Source organism: Budorcas taxicolor, chromosome 3 (genome assembly GCF_023091745.1).
Source record: "Budorcas taxicolor isolate Tak-1 chromosome 3, Takin1.1, whole genome shotgun sequence".
Lineage (NCBI taxonomy): Eukaryota > Metazoa > Chordata > Mammalia > Artiodactyla > Bovidae > Budorcas > Budorcas taxicolor.
The window spans coordinates 80,451,726-80,469,316 of record NC_068912.1 but is presented as its reverse complement, the minus strand read 5'-3'; the positions used below and the strand labels follow the sequence as shown (position 1 = coordinate 80,469,316).

The 17,591-nt window shown below is 42.2% G+C and overlaps 1 protein-coding gene across 4 annotated transcripts in view; it reads right to left on the bottom strand.

The window, feature by feature from the left end:
* The window catches only part of JAK1 (Janus kinase 1), a 133,257-nt gene that overhangs the window by 49,542 nt on the left and 66,124 nt on the right, over positions 1-17,591 (bottom strand). For all 4 annotated transcript variants that reach the window (XM_052637252.1, XM_052637254.1, XM_052637253.1 and 1 more), the window contains exons 2-3: positions 7,325-7,407; positions 1,302-1,500 (exon numbers count right to left, since the gene is read on the bottom strand). In XM_052637252.1, coding sequence (XP_052493212.1) covers positions 1,302-1,500; positions 7,325-7,330 — 205 coding nt within the window. In that variant the 5' untranslated portion in view covers positions 7,331-7,407. The remainder of the gene's footprint in view (positions 1-1,301; positions 1,501-7,324; positions 7,408-17,591) is intronic.

Here is a 17,591-nt window from a genome sequence, read left to right as displayed (position 1 = left end):
GCTCTCCCTCTCACTTCTTGTAACAGCAGTTCCTCAACCTCTCACTAACTGCAGCCTGACAATTCTGCACAAATGATCCTTGCTAACAAACTAAGGTTTATACCTGCTATGCTAATGGCAAAACACTTGACTAAGAGAATAAACACCATAAACCAAATCTTAAGAGAAAGGGGAAAAAATGTTTTTTAAAAATGTCTTAGAACCACCAATTTACATCTAGTTGTTTGGCTATTAATAATTACAAATACTTTTAAAGCTGCTGTCATACCAACCTCTCCCCTTTTATTTGAACTCTGGTATTTAAAGAATTTTAAGCAGAAAGACAGATCAGAAAGAAAATGGGTTTTCTAGACGAACCTAACTCGGGGCTGGCTCTGAGACAAGGTAGCTTATTCTGGCAACAGCCACACAATCCCCCCGCCACCCCCATTGTAATAATCCTCAGGGTTGCTCTGAGGAATAAAGATGATGTAAGTAAAGCACAGATCAGGCTACCTGCCATCATAGCTAGTGAATCCACCATGATGAAATGAGTTGATTTTTTAAAAACAGCTTCACTGAAATTTGCATACCAAAAAGTTCACCCATTTTAAGTGTATAATTCAATGAATTTTCATATACTTACAAAGCTGTACAATCATCACCAAGCTCCAAGTGGATTAGACCTTTCAGTTTCTATCATTTAACTTTACCTGTCATTTAAAAGCAGGTAGGCAAAAACTGCCAATGACCCCCAGTTTAAAGGATAATGAAAGGGGCTTTATTTTGTTAGATTGGTTTCCCACCTTCTGAGAGCAAAAGGATTGTGTTGTTCACAGCTTCACTGTCCTTCCTTTTCACAGCTTGGCAAGCTGACCAAGCCACAAAGTGACACTTAACTTCTCACTTCAATTAGCATCATGATATTGCTGGGGCAGGGAGGAGGGTGTCAGGCACAAAAGAGGAAGGCCATGGCAGCATAAGGACAGATCACATTTTTCAGAAGTTTTAAACTATTAACATACTGAGAGATGGTACTTACTGAGCTTGTAACTTTGTGTTTTATTCATTTAGTGCTGACATTATTCCAATTTCATAGATACAGGGGAAATTAGAAAACTAAGCATCATTTTCTCAGACCCCATTAGTGACAGAGAAGGAATAAGTCACCTTGCAATGAAGACAGTAAAAAGTGAAATTCTCAGAATTAAAATCACCGGCCTAAGGTTGAATGCCAGAGCCCACCCCTCTTTCCCCCCGGTGGAGCTGCCAGGGGCAGAGGCCAGGCGCTGCTAGGGCCCTGGGCAGCTGCTGGTACTCACAGCACTCCTGCGCCGCCCGGATGCACAGCTCCTCCGCTGTGTACTCTCCGCCGCCCAGCCGGAGAGGCTCCCTATCCGACAGGTAGAAGAGCACCTCCACCCCCGGCTCAGGGGCCTCCAGATTCATCTCCGCCTTCTTGGAGCTCCTCATTTTAGCACAGAAAGCCATGGCACTGCAGTCCTCTTTTATGTTTAGATACTGGAGTGGAAGGAAAATGAGATTACACAGTCACTCTAGGTGCTAAAAGTTGGTCAAAGAGTGTTTTGAAGGGAAGCAAGTAGAAAGATATGGTATTAGATAAGGACCTCCCTCCTGCTCCTTCCCTCCCTGAAAATCAAATGCATGGGAGCTTACAGCAGGAGCAACCATGGAAGGTTATCAATTATGCACTCTAATGAATAAATTATTGTAATACCATATTCTCAAAAATCAGAGTGATTTAGACATGACCTGAATTTATATTCTCTATTTCCACATAAGTTGTAGCTGAAAAATGTGTCTCATTCTGGAACCACTGATGTTAATGTTATAATATTCCTGCTACCACTAGATCTACTGGCACAAATTATACTGCCTTTTAATTTTATATCTATCTCCCAGTAAATGACAAGCTCAGTGAGGGCATTAACTATCCTTACTTATCTTCACACCCCTAGAATCTAACTCGGGGCTGACTCTGAGACAGTACACACAAAAGGACTACGGACTCGTGTTCATAAACTACATGGACAGTTCACGAGAATTAATGAGTGCAGCCAGGCCCCTTGACCCCACAGATGGGGAGGTCAACGGGCAGCACTCTGTGGCACCAGAATGTGAGTGAGAAGCCTTGCTTTCGAAGGTCAGAACCCAAGAGTGAGAAGTTTGCAACTAAGTTACTCACCTGAGCCCCCTTAGTGGGGACAGCAACTAGAATCAAAGAGCCAACCTCAGCAAACTTAATCTTGGGTGCAGAGAGAAAAGAGGGGAAAACTAGAGAAAGCCTTATGTGTTCTTTCTTCCCTCACCCCAACACCAAAGGCCTCAAACTAACTTCTCTGACCCCAGGTTCCTACTTTCCTCCTGCCTACCAAGCCAACCTTCACTTAGCCCCCAAAGCACACATCACACCCTCTAAAGACTCCCCATTAATCTAGAGACCAACTCTAAGCTCCTAATAGAGGCCTTCCCTCACCTGGCCAGCTAGCTTCACGGGACTCATCTCACATCACCCTCAGTCTCTTACTTCAGGCTTGAAATCCACAAAGCTGCCATCTTCCTATTACCTACCCCCTAGTCCACCCACCACCAATGTAATTTTTCTCATTTTCCTGCCTTTGCTCAGGCTGATCCTCCACCAGGAGTACCTTCGCACCTTATCCCTTTCATGGCAAACTTCAATTTTCTTTAGAACTCAACTTGGATATTACCTCCTGCAGGAAGCCTCCACTGAACCTCCATCCCACCTCCCCATCTCCTGAGTTAGATGCCCTCTCTCAAACTCACCACACTGCACTGAGCACACTGAATTACGATCCTCTTATTCACATGTCTGTCCCTCTCTCATTCCCACATGCTATGAGGTCCTGAAGGACAAGGACTATGTTGCCCATCTCTGTATCACCAGTGCCTAGTACAGAGCTTGCAGAATGACCCTAAACAAGTTACCAAAGGAGGGCCACTGTCAATTCTCTTCATCAAATCCCTGTGCTTAGTCTATTAGCTGCCCTGGTGAAGAGATACTTACAGGAAGGACACAAACCAGGTACTCCTCAATGCCACAAACTAAGAGGCGTTTGGTTTTGCTTGTTTAATCACCAAAGTAAATCTGAAGATCAAATGTTTTCAAAGACTAGGCAGAAAGATTAGCTCGTAACTCATCTTAAGGTTCAGATCAACTATCAAACAAGAAAGCTTTAAAACCCAGCACTGGGCTTCCAACTCTACCCTCCAATGAAAAATAAGAGATGAAAAAACAGTAGCTCAAGTCTGCTTCATAACATAAGAAAAAATTTCTCTTTAAGACTCTGAACAAACAAAGCAGGGGAAGAATTCAAAGATGGTGTTATATCCTTTTACTGTAAAAATATAATCAGGCAAGTATTCATAATTATATATGTAGAAGATGTGGGACCATCTGAAATAGAAAAAGAATATACAATGTCCAACAGGAGAGGGCTCGGTAAACAAAATTAAGAATATCAACACAAAGGAATACTATGAGGCTGTTCAGTTCAGGTCAGTTCAGTCATTCAGTCATGTCTGACTCTTTTGACCCCATGGACTGCAGCACGGCAGGCCTCCCTGTTCATCACCAACTCCTGGAATTTACTCAAATTTCGTCCATTGAGTCGGTGATGCCATCCAACCATCTCATCATCTGTCATCCCCTCTCCTCCTGCCTTCAATCTTTCCCAGCATCAAGGTCGTTTCAAATGAGTCAGCTCTTCGCATCAGGTGGCCAAAGTATTGCAGATTCAGCTTCAACATCAGTCCTTCCAATGCATATTCAGGACTGATCTCCCTTAGGATGGACTGGTTGGATCTCCTTGCAGTCCAAGGGACTTGCAAGAGTCTCCTCCAACACCACTGTTCAAAAGCATCAATTCTTCGGCGCTCAGCTTTCTTTATAGTCCAACTCTCACATCCATACACGACTACTGGAAAAACCACAGCCTTAACTAGCTGGACCTTTGTTGGCAAAGTAATGTCTCTGCTTTTAATATGCTGTCTAGGTTGATCATAACTCCTCCCAAGGAGTTAAGCGTCTTTTAATTTCATGGCTGCAGTCACCATCTGCAAAGATTTTGGAGCCCCCCTAAAAATAAAGTCAGCCACTGTTTCCACTGTTTCTCCATTTATTTGCCATGAAGTGATAGGACCGGATGCCATGATCTTAGTTTTCTGAATGTTGAGCTTTAGGCCAACTTTTCACTCTCCTCTTTCATCAAGAGGCTCTTTAGCTCTTCTTCACTTTCTGCCTTAAGGGTGGTGTCATTTGCATATCTGAGGTTATTGATATTTCTCCCTGCAATCTTGATTCTACCTTGTGCTTCCTCCATCCCAGCGTTTCTCATGATGTACTCTGCGTTTATGTTAAATAAACAGGGTGACAATATACAGCCTTGACGTACTCCTTTTCCTATTTGGAACCAGTCTGTTTTTCCATGTCCAGTTCTAACTGTTGCTTCCTGACCTGCATATAGATTTCTCAAGAGCAGGTCAGGTGGTCTGGTATTCCCATCTCTTTTGGAATTTTCCACAGTTTGTTGTGATCCACACAGTCAAAGGGTTTGGCATGGTCAATTAAGCAGAAATAGATGTTTTTCTGGAACTCTCTTGCTTTTTCCATGATCCAGCCAATATTGGCAATTTGATCTCTGGTTCCTCTGCCTTTTCTAAAACCAGCTTGAACATCTGGAAGTTCATGGTTCACGTATTGCTGAAGCCTGGCTTGGAGAATTTTGAAAATTACTTTACTAGCATGTGAGATGAACGCAATTGTGCAGTAGTTTGAGCATTCTTTGGCATTGCCTTTCTTTGGGATTGGAATGAAAACTGACCTTTTCCAGTCCTGTGGCCACTGATGAGTTTTTCAAATTTGCTGACATATCGAGTGCATCATCTTTTAGGATTTGAAAAAGCTCAGCTGGCATTCCATCACCTCCACTAGCTTTGTTCGTAGTAGATGCATCCTTAAGCCCACTTGATTTCACATTTCAGGATGTCTGGCTCTAGGGGAGTGATCACACCATTGTGATTAACTGGGTCATGAAGATCTTTTTTTGTACAGTTCTTCTGTGTATTCTTGCCACCTCTTAATATTTCTGCTTCTGTTAGGTCCATACTATTTCTGTCTTTTATTGAGCCCATCTTTGCATGAAATGTTCCCTTGGCATCTCTAATTTTCTTGAACAGATCTCTAGTCTTTCCCATTCTATTGTTTTCCTCTATTTCTTTCAACCGGTCACTGAGAAAGGCTTCCTTATTTATCCTTACTATTCTTTGGAACTCTGCATTCAGATGGGTATATCTTTCCTTTTCTCCTTTGCTTTTTGCTTCTCTTCTTTTCATTGCTATTTGCAAGGCCTCCTCAGACAGCTGTTTTGCTTTTTTGAATTTATTTTTCTTGGGGATGGTCTTGCTCCCTGTCTCCTGTACAATGTCATGAACCTCATTCCATAGTTCATCAGGCACTCTATCAGATCTAGTCCCTTAAGTCTATTTCTCACTTCCACTGTATAATCATAAGGGATTTGATTTAGGTCATACCTGAATGGTCTATGGTTTTCCCTACTTTCCTCAATTTAAGTCTGAATTTGGCAATAAGGAGTTCATGATCTGAGCCACAGTCAGCTCCTGGTCTTGTTTTTGCTGACTGTATAGAGCTTCTCCATCTTTGGCTGCAAAGAATATAATCAATCTGATTTTGGTGTTGACCATCTGGTGATGTCCATGTGTACAGTCATCTCTTGTGTTGTTGGAAGAGGGTGTTTGCTATGACCAGTGCGTTCTCTTGGCAAAACTGTTAGCCTTTGCCCTGATTCATTCCATACTCCAAGGCCAAATCTGCCTGTTACTCTAGGTGTTTCTTGACTTCCTACTTTTGCATTCCAGTCCCCTATAATGAAAAGGACATGTTTTTTGAGTGTTAATTCTAGAAGGTCTTGTAGATCTTCATAGAACCATTCAACTTCAGCTTCTTCAGCATTACTGGTCAGGGCATAGACTTGGATTATTGTGATATTGAATGGTTTGCCTTGGAAATTAATAGAGATCATTCTGTTGTTTTTGAGATTGCATCCAAGTACTGCATTTCAGACTCTTTTGCTGACTATGATGGCTACTCCATTTCTTCTAAGGGATTCTTGCCCACAGTAGTAGATGGTATTGAGATAAATAGTCATCTGAGTTAAATTCACCCATTCCAGTCCATTTTAGCTTGCTGATTCCTAAAATGTCAACATTCATTCTTGCCGTCTCCTGTTTGACCACTTCCAATTTGCCTTGATTCATGGACCTAACATTCCAGGTTCCTATGCAATATTGCTCTTTACAGCACTGGACCTTGCTTCCATCACCAGTCATATCCAGAACTGGGTGTTGTTTTTGCTTTGGCTCTGTCTCTTCATTCTTTCTGGAGTTGTTTCTCCACTGATCTCCAGTAGCATATTGGGCACCTACTGACCTGGGAAGTTCACCTTTCAGTGTCCTCTCTTTTTGTCTTTTCATACTGTTCATGGGGTTCTCAAGGCAAGAACACTGAAGTGGTCTGCTGTTCCCTTCTCCAGTGAACCACATTTTGTCACAACTCTCCACCACGACCTGTCCGTCTTGGGTGGCCCTACACGGCATGGCTCATAGTTTCATTAAGTTAGACAAGGCTGTGGTCAATGTGATTAGGTGGGTTAGTTTTCTGTGATTGTGGTTTTCATTCTGTCTGCCCTCTGATGGAGAAGGATAAGAGGCTTATGTAAGCTTCCTGATGGGAGAGACTGAGGGGGAAACTGGGTCTTGTTCTGATGGGCAGGACCATGTTCAATAAACTTTAATCTAATTTTCTGTTGATGGGTGGAACTGTATTCCCTCCCTGCTATTTCCCTGGGGTCAAACTATGGTGGAGGTAGTGAAGATAATGGTGACCTCCCTCAAAAGAGGCTGTTCAGGTGACATAAACCTATCTGAACCAATGGCTGAAAGATGTCTGTGACACACTGCAAAATGAAAAAGGATAGCATGTACATTATGACCCTTCTGGTATTGCATATCTACAATCTGGAAAAACAGACAATAAATTGCTAACAGTGGTGAACATCTAGGAGGAATTATGAGGGAAGTTTGACTTTACACTTCCCATTCTTCTGTAGTTAAAAAAAAAATCTCCAAAGTAGCACATGCAACATTTGGAATGAAGAAAAATTAACAATATAGAAAAATAAATGGCTACAGTAAGGTAGTACTACAAGTTTAAGATCAGTTTCATTATTCTTTACAGAGACTATTTTCTGTTTTGTCTTTCTTTTAAATATGCAAATGTACATACCTGCATTTATCCGGCTGTCCAATATCCCCTAAAACGTAGACTGTATTTTCTTCTCTACTTTCCAAAACCCATTCAGAGCTGAGCTAAAAACAAAGATAAATAAATAAATCAGCTGCAGAGGTAACTGCATCAGAAAATAAGAGGACACTTTCATGAAGGAAGCAGCCTAAACCAAAAGCAGGCAGGAAAAAGCATTTCAGAGGAAGAAGCGGGGGGAGGGAAAACACTGATGAGGACACAGAGAATAGAGAGGCATCTTAGAGCATAAAAATCAAACAAGACATTATTTTCACTGCTTCAAGAAAGAAGCCAGGGACTTTTGCTTTGTGGCACAGAGTGCCCTGTCCATGTGAATGAGGACCATGTATCTTTTCTGTCAACAACCTCTCTCTCCCCTGAGGCTGTGAACAACAGTTTAGGATACCCAAAGATGTGAACTTTTTTTCCCATTTCCACTTCCTTTAGAATTACCCTCCTCCCAATCCAGTTTACCCATGGCTTCATTTTAATGGTGAACAGCAGATGGTATGGTGATAGGAGGAGGGCCTGAGAACACATCTGACCAATGATGCTTTCAATTCAAGAAAAAAAATTTTGAGTCATTTTTATTTGAAAACTTAGGCAGCAAATAAAGGCCCTCCCAACTTCCTAACCTCACCTCAAAGCCTTAATCACACTGAACAAGAATACTATCTTGGTTCTGTAGAATTAAAGTGCCTGGTCCCATTCTTACCACTAACCACCAAAACCACCACCACACACAGCTCTGTATTGTTTTAACAAATATCCTTGGTGCTTCTCACAAACTCTTTTTTAAGAGTAAGACTAAACTGTGCTTGCAAGTAAGGAGCAACCACTCTTAATGATTTGAAAATGGCTGCCAAATTAATAGGGATTATTGTCTCAGTTTTCTGTTGGTCATTCCACACATTTTACCAGAATCTAGCTTTAGGAAGAGTGCAGTCCCATACATTACATGGCAGAAGTGGAGGGGTGCCTGGGGACAGGAAGATGAGTTACCTCTGAGGCTGCAAGGCCAGCATTCGCACAGGACCTTACAGTCGAGGTGGGAGACAACACAAATGAACACGCAAAAGCAACCTAAAATCAGAACAGTGGGTGTGGCATGATGTCACCTTTATGACCATTGCTAATTCGGTGACTGATACTGGACAGGGCTTCTCTGGGAAGGCTTGGTGCAGTGTGTGTGCAGGCTCCATCGCTCAGTTGTGTCTTTGCAACCCCATGGACTCTTTGTGATCCCATGGACTGCAGCTTGCCAGGCTCCTCTGTCCATGAAAATTTTCAGACAAGAACCCTGGAGTGGGTTGCCATTTCCTACTCCAGGGGATTTTCCCAACCCAGAGATCACACTCGAGTCTCTTGTGTCTCCTGCATTGGCAGGTAGACTCGCTACCACTGTAGCACCTAGGAAGCCCTCTTTCTGCAGTGTATGAGGCAAAACTAATGACAGGAGGCCAGGCAAAGGATACGATACAAATTTTGATGTGATGACTTTGACTTGGCTATTTTGTCATGAACAATTTTTTTAAAATTCAAACAACAAAACACTATACTTTCAGCTTCAAATTTTTATATAACCAATTGACTTAACTAGATAAATAGATACGCTGCCCTGCAGCAAAACAGAAACCTGAAATGAGCTACATGCTAATACCCTGCTTTGGCTCAGAAGCAGGGATTCAAATCCCATATTTAGGAGACTCATTCAACAATTATTTTTGAGCAGTTCTTCATGCCAGAAGCTGAGCTGCATCAAAGAGGGTGCAATGAAGAAGAGCAATATGGTCACTGCTCATGTGGCACTTACAGTCCACAGGACTAACAGAATCAAAGAAAGATGCACAGAAAGACGTAATTATACAGAACTTAAAAATGCTATGAAGGAAAAAGAGCATATAATGATGAATGTGATCCAGTATGGAACTCAAGAGGGAAGTAACATTGAGCTGAGATGGAACAGCTGTCATGCGAGGTCGGGAGAAACCGGTTTGGGTAAAGGTAGAGCATGTGCAAAGACCCAACAGAGGGAGGGAGCCAGTCTGCCTCCCCAGCTGCATAAATAGAGAAAACCCTCCAAAATGCCTTTTGTGTGTGAGTAAAGAACAGCACTAACCCATTCATACCTGCTCAGAGCAGAGCATGTCTGAGGCCTTGCTACCCGTTTCTTGTAGCATGCTCCCAAAGATGAACAGAAATCAACAAGATGGGCTCCATGCTTTAAAGCAATAAGAAGCTGGCCCCAAACCAGAAAATGGACACATACTCAGAACCTTTTAGACCAGGAAGGGACCTGAAGTTCCACCAGGCACAGGCTCTTTCAGAAGGGCTAACATGAAAATCTTTTTAAAACTCACAAAGCATTTTAATATGCACATCTGGTGACATGTTATTTGAACACAGGAGTCATGAGGTTGCCCTGGGCCTCATAGAAGATTGAGGATCAGACTAAATCACCAAGATTCTATCAAAACCTATAATCAGAAAGGGTTTTGTTTTTCCCTTATTCTTTCTCTACTACAAGCAACACTATATTGAAATCAACTGGACAGGATAATAAAATGGTATCGATTTGTGATGCTTAGCCTAGAGTTTAAACTCTTGAGAAATCAAGATCAGTGACAGAATTTCTTGACAATATGTATTTACTATGATGATTTTATAGGCTGATTCAGTAAGAACAAAAGATAAAAACTTAAAACACACCCATATAGCTCCTTAAAGGCATGCTAAGCACTTAAACCTAAGACTGGTGACCCATATGAAATGATGACTCATTTAGAATAACAAGTGTCTTTTGGTGCTATAGCATTTGACCAATGGCTTCATTCAACTAACATTCCCTTCCAAATAAACTAACCAATATGCTCTAGCTACTTAACTCTTAGAACAAGCAAGAAAAGAGCAAGATCAATTATAAATACTTTGGATAATTCCAAGAAATCAATTCAAGTTTCTTGCTACAAGATACAAGAAGTAAATCTTTAATGCTAGAAAAACTGACCAGTAGGAATCACTCAATACCCTTTAAAAATAACATGATCCACTGGATTCCATTCTTAACTCAAATGAATACAAAGAAGCTCAGAAAATAGGAAGGATAAAAGTGAGTAAACAAAAGCTCTTTGATGATATCAGTGAATTCTTCCACCCTAATCTACTTACAAATTTTCAAATATTTGAAAGAAAACGCCTTTCTTCCAATGATAAAGGATTACTTTAGTGGTTCAATCTTGCAGATGCTACTGGTACATAAAAAAAAAAAAAAACAGGCAACTTTTGTAAATTCTCAATTTCCTTTTTTTTTACAACAGTCTTTTGCAAGAGACATAAATATCTAATACTTTGTGAATGAGGGGAAAGTAACAGAAACAAAATTCGATTCTGTGAGTCTGAACAGGACTACCTACAGTAAGTGGGATAGTACAACTATTTTTTAAGACGCAAAATTCCAGAAATCAGTGTCTGAAGATACAGAAAGTCTGTTAAATTTTCAAGGACATCTTTTGAACTATAAGTATCTATTAGAGAAGAACATAAAACTAAATTTTGAACAGTGGAGATGACAGACATAAATACAGATCATATTAATATTCACAAATACGATGGTAAGAATATGACTGCCTTGGGCCAAAGGCCATGGCCAGGTTCATATGATAAATAGACTGGATGGTGGTTAAAATCGATGACAAATGTATATGTATAAGTGAATCACTCTGCTGTACAACTGAATCACACTGTTAATCAAATATACTCCAATATGAAATTTTTTTAAACAATTAAAACAAGGAATAAATGAAAGTAAAATATAAATTTTTTGAAAAAATCAATGATACAACTCAAAATATTTTGATTTTTACTAGAGAAACCAACACATCTACAGTGAGTTACTTTATGGATGCCTTAAAGTAAACAAAGCTTTTGATTTCTGAAGTAGAAAATAAAATGTTGATAAATTAAGATATAAACCCAGGAAAATTGAAAAGGAAAATTTACAATTTAGAAAATGACCTGAAATTAGCTGCTTAATATATTAAGAAATGTTAAAACTGAAGATCTTAAACGTTAACTATCTCAGCAGGTACCAGTATTAAGGCTGGTGGGGAAGTCTGATGCGACAGTACAAGCTCCAAGAGGGCCGCGGCTTTTGTCCCTTTTGTTCTGTGCTTTACAGTTTTAGGTAATCAAGAAGAAGCTAAATGGTTAAACGAAAGATGCAAGTAACAAAGCAAGCAACACTACCCAATGGAAATATCACTGTAATTCAGGGTGTGGTTTTATTGCCTCTATGTGCATCTAGCAAGTGGACCTTGAGAAGTCATTTTAATCTGAGCCATCCATGAACCTGAGAAGAAGCATCTTGTCTGACAGATCAGAAAGGTCTTTCAAAAAAATCTTTCTGAAGCTCCTGCTGCTGCTGCTGCTGCTAAGTCACTTCAGTCGTGTCCGACTCTGTGCGACCCCAGAGACGGCAGCCCACCAGGCTCCCCCGTCCCTGGGATTCTCTAGGCAAGAATACTGGAGTGGGTTGCCATTTCCTTCTCCAATGCATGAAAGAGAAAAGTGAAAGTGAAGTCGCTCAGTCGTGCCTGACTCTTAGCGACCCCATGGACTGCAGCCCACCAGGCTCCTCCGTCCGTGGGATTTTCCAGGCAAGAGTACTGGAGTGGGGTGCCACTGCCTTCTCTGAAGCTCCTACAATGCCTTTGTCAAATGAGGCTACAGAAAGATGTTAGTGCTAAAGTGATACAATGCAGGCTTTAAGGCAGAGGACTGAAGTGGCCTGTCAAGTTGCTTAGAAGAACAAAGAATAAATAAATATGGATTCTGAGCAAAAGCCTGGTCACAAACCAAAGCCCCATTTCATAAGTCTCAGATGACACAGAAGAGCAGTTAAAAGTCTGAGTTGGAGTCCTAAGGACCCCGGTTTGAATCCTGCCTTCCCCACTGACTAGCTATTATGATCTTAGGCAAGTTACTTAACATCTCAAACCTCAGTGTTTTCAGCTGTAACTGGAAGGATAAACAACAAAAGAGCATTTATCTCCTAAAGCTGTTAAGAGTTAACTTAGTTAATGCATATAAAGCACCTAACACAGAGTGCAGCAGGCAGTAAGCATTCCCACTTCGCTTGCAATTTCAGCTCGGTGAACGCGGTTCCAGTCAAGGAGAGGAACTCCAGTATATACCAAGCATCTGCAACATCTCATGCAGGAAGCAGGCGCGTGTACTTCGTGCTCATAAAAAGCACAAGTTTTAGGCCAGTCAGTGGAGGTGCCAGATGTCAAACATGTGACGGATGCCGAAGACCCAGTTCTTTCCACAGGGCACAGAAACTGCTTTTAAGTGCCCTCCCATCACCAACACCACTGTCTTCTCTGGCTTCTTAGCACTTTACATAGTCTAACATTCACCTGAGAGACTGATCTCACCCCAGGCCACTTCCTCCAGACACTGAAAACACTGTCATTCTAACTTATGGGTGCCGGGGTAAGGGATAGTTGGGGAATTTGGAATGGACACGTACACACTGCTGTGTTTAAAATGGATAACCGACAGGGTATGGCACAGGGAACTCCGCTCCATGTTATGCAGTGGCCTGGATGGGAGGGGAGTTTGTGGGGAGACCATGGTTACACATGTATGTATGTGGGGTGCCTTTGCTGTTCACCTGAAACTGTCCCAATACTGTTTGTTAATCGTCTATACCCCAATACAAAATTCAAAGAAAAAAATAAAAAGATCTTTTGTTCAAAAAAAAAAAAAATCACTACCACTGAAGGGCCCCAGGCCCTGCCTGCATTCCAGCCCATAACTAACTGCACTGCTCTGGCACGAGGGTAGGGGTGGAAGGTGTGGGGAGGAAGTTCTGATGGGCCTGAAACAGGCCCACCCAGTGAGCACGAAACCTCCTAGAGACCCAACACACATACAAACAATGGGAAAGCGTCTTTCTTCCCTCTCAATCTCATCACTGAGGGCTTTGCACCCACCAGAGCCTTGGCAATGACTGTGTCTGTTGCACCCAGTGCCCCCTGCTTTGCCGAGTCCCAGAAAACTGTTCTGATGAAGGCATCACAAGATGCTATGCAAAGCTGGTGGATTCCAGCCAAAAACATGACATAAATACAAAATCTGCTTTTTTTTTTTCCTGTCAGCAAGTCAGAATTATGGCTTTTCTATATGCCACTCCTGCCACACAGAATAACTCACTTCTAACTATAGCAGCAATTCCAGGAATACTCCAGAACCGTAAGTGCTGCTTCATTTACAAGAAACTTCTAGAGATGATCAAACAATCAATGCCAGCTCGATGGGCCGGGGCTCTCTGCACTGCTCCCCGTGAGCCTGGTTTCCCTGAGAGACTGCTTCTGATCAAAGTAAATATATTATATACGTGTTTACCTAAAAGCCACACTGTATCAAAATGCTTTGCTATCCCCCTTTTTTCTCCTTTCACCACTAATGCATCTATAGTTTTACTAAATAGCGCAGAATATAGAGGTCTAAATACGGTGACAGAAGTGGGTTCCCCAAAGATGAAAGTGGGGGGTGGGGGGGGGCTTGTCTTCACCTTCTGTGCTTTCCACCATTCATTGCTGAAATACTTATAAAACACCTGTACCTTCACAATAAAACCTTGCAGTTGCCTGGTACTTTATAGCTTAAAAAGGGCTTTCACATCTATAACCACATTCAAGTCTCACAACTCCTTATAGATGAGAAGACTCAGCTTCAGACATTCCCACGGTCAAGCGACCAGTGAGTGTCAAGACCGGGCTTAGACATTTCTCAGCCTCCAGCTTCACTGCCCTTTCAGTTTGCCACACTCCTTGAGCAATGTGCAGGCTTTGGGGGAATCTGGCAGACAGATGGGGAAACAGTGGCTGACTTTATTTTAGGGGGCTCCAAAATCACTGCAGATGGTGGCTGCAGCCATGAAATTAAAAGACGCTTGCTCCTTGGAAGGAAAGTTATGACCAACCTAGACAGCATATTAAAAAGCAGAGACACTACTTGGCCAACAAAGGTCCATCTAGTCAAGGCTATGGTTTTTCCAGTGGTCATGTATGGATGTGAGAGTTGGACTATAAAGAAAGCTGAGCACAGAAGAATTGATGTTTTTGAAGTATGTTGTTGGAGAAGACTCTTGAGAGTCCCGTGGACTGCAAGGAGATCCAACCAGTCCATCCTAAAAGAAATCAGTCCTGGGTGTTCATTGGAAGGACTGATGTTGAAGCTGAAACTCCAATACTTTGGCCACCTGATGCGAAGAGCTGACTCATTGGAAAAGATCCTGATGATGGGAAAGAACGAGGGCAGGAGACAGGGACAACAGAGGATGAGATGGTTGGATGGCATCACCGACTCCATGGACATGAGTTTGGGTAAACTCAGGGAGCTGGTGATGGACAGGGAGGCCTGGCGTGCTGCGGTTCATGGGGTCGCAAAGAGTTGGACATGACTGAGCGACTGAACTGAACTGAAAGAAGTAGATGCTAAAAATCTAAATCCACCTAAGCCTGCCAGTCCATTGAGAGCTGGCAAGATGAACATGTACATGGGGAACCTCAAGAAATCAGATGCAGAGGGGATGCTGAGAAACAAGAGTTAAGAACTACAGGAGTCAAGGAGAGAGAGGGCTGTGAAGTGACCAGGGAGAGCGGACTCTGTTTCCAGCCTTCAATAGTCTAAAAAGAAATGAAGGTGCGGCTGTCCTGGAAAAGGGCTAGAGGGAGGAAAATTGAGAGGATGGAGGCACAGAAGGGCTAGGCAGACCAGGAGGGTTCCAGCAGGAAAGAGGGAGACACAGTGAAAAGGTGAAGCAGAGTCAGACTGAGGAATGTGTGTGTGTTGTTGCAGACAATGTGTGTGTGTGTGTGTGTTGTAGACAGTAAGAAGAGTACATGTGTTGTAGACAACAAGAAGAGTGTGTGTGTGTATGTTGTAGACAATAAGAGAAACTGCCTGGTATTGAAAAAGCCTCTAAAGCTCTCTGAGTTCAAATCCTGTGTAATAAGTGTTATACAACCTCTACAGTTCTTCACAGAACAGAAACAGTTAGAAGCCTAGGCCTGGAGTCACCCCAACCTGGGTTCAGACCCCAGCTCGACTGTCTGTCTGACCTTAGCCAAGTTTTCCAACCTCCTTAAGTTTCTGCTTCCTCTGGGATTAATAAAGTATCTACTTTACAGGGCTGTTGTGAAGATTCTAGATTTCTCCAAACCTTTTCTTCTACAGTAAGTTTTTCCTGGCTCACACTCAAAAAGCTCACAGTTCATTAATCCATTTTCTGTGAATATAGTCAAGGCTTTTGAAAATGTTTAGATTAAAAAAAAAAAAAACAAAAACAGACATCACAAAGCAAATAAACCCTTATCGTACAAATGTTTGAAATCATATCGTGCTGCACCCTAACACAACTAGGTCTTCATCAACTTGTATTTCCAAAGTGTCACAATGCAAAGACACAGAACCTCTTGCAGATATGCCATCTGGTGAAACGTTTAGGTAACTATAACTCATAGGAATATACAGGAAATAACCCTGAATCCCCTCCACCCTTGGCCAACTTTTACTAATTTATTTGTGTGTCTGCTGCATATTCACCTCCTCCCTCTATTATGTACTAAGCTCTTTGGAGATAGAAATCCATCTAACATGTTCCCTGTAATTTTTTAACCACTTAGGGTTCCTGGATACAAACAACAGACACCAGCTCTGTTTACCTTAGGATAAAAATAAATCAAGGGAGAGATTTAGGAGCACAGAGACAGTCTGATAGCAACATCATCCTAGCATGGCTACCACTGGTTACCAGCCGTCACCACAGCTGACTCCCGACTCTGCTGTTTCCACAGTGACCCAAAGCCACGCCTGTATATTTGCACCCTTCCCTCCAGATGCAGGTGGCACTAGTGGTAAAGAATCTGCTGCCAGCGCAGGAGACTTAAGAGACATGGATTCAATCCCTGCGTCGAGAAGATCTCCGGGAGAAGGACACGGCAACCCGATCCAGTATTGTTGAATCCAGTACAGAGAATCCCATGGACAGAGGAACCTGGTGGGCTACAGTCCATAGAGTCACACAGAGTTGGACACAGCTGAAGCGACTTGGCACACATACACTCCAGATGCAAGGTCTTGAGACAGAGAAATCCAAGAGGCTGGGCTTGGTTCACCTCCCATTATGTTTCCATACCTCCTTCAACTTTCATAGCAAAATGGACGATCACTTCAGAAATGAAGGGTGTTCAGATGCTGGAACGTCACTACATGTTAACTGCTATCAATGGCAACGTCCACCCCAGTCTATACCCTAAAGGAGCTCAGCTAGTGACTCAAAAGATAAGTGACACCGGGGAGAAAAATAAAGGGAAATCTCAAGAAAAGTGTTTCCCTATATGGGCCCCTGCACCTCTCCTCAACCAAGAAACTGTCATCAGGTTTTATGTTTAGACTTGAAATAGCCTGCCAACAGTCTCCAGCGCTGCACTCAGGCAAAGCTCCTCTGTGAACCGTGTTTGCGCAGTGACTAATCCACTTGGTCTTCTCCAAAGGAGCAGACTTGATCGTGGGGTCAATAGGCTCCTCCCTCCAGAGCGTGGCTCCTCGCTTTCCTCCCCATCTGTCTAAGTTGTCTGGCACCAGCTGAGAGGCCAGTAACAGTTATGCACCATTATCTGACATCCTAGGAACCGTTGCTAACAGCCATGCTTTACTTTTTTTAAACCATGGTCTACAGTAAGAAATGAAACGTACAGTACATGTGCATATATGATAAAAAAATGAGTTTCATAGAAAAATATTCTTATTACATGCAATTCACTATTTTCTATTCTATACTATTTTGTTCTTTAATAATAATAGAGTTTAAACGCTAAACAAGATCCACAAAATCAGAGTCCACTAATGAGTAATAAACCACCATTTGAGAAACTCTGATCTAAAGGATTGAACGAGATTACCAAAATAGAATTTACTTTATAATCACTGTTTATAGTCAGCTGAATATAAAGCAATGAAATGTATTTCATCTGGAATCCCTTCGACTATCAGCAGGTCATTCCTCTTCCCACACAGTGCAGTCTACGATGTTTGAAGACAAGCAGCTGCTCTGAGATCCACTGTACACTGCCACACTCATTGTCTTCATTTCACAATACAGTTCCTTCTCAAAGAAAGCTCTTCGGCTGGTTGGTTACCTCCTAAATCCACATAATGTTGCCAGAGACCAAGAAATGTA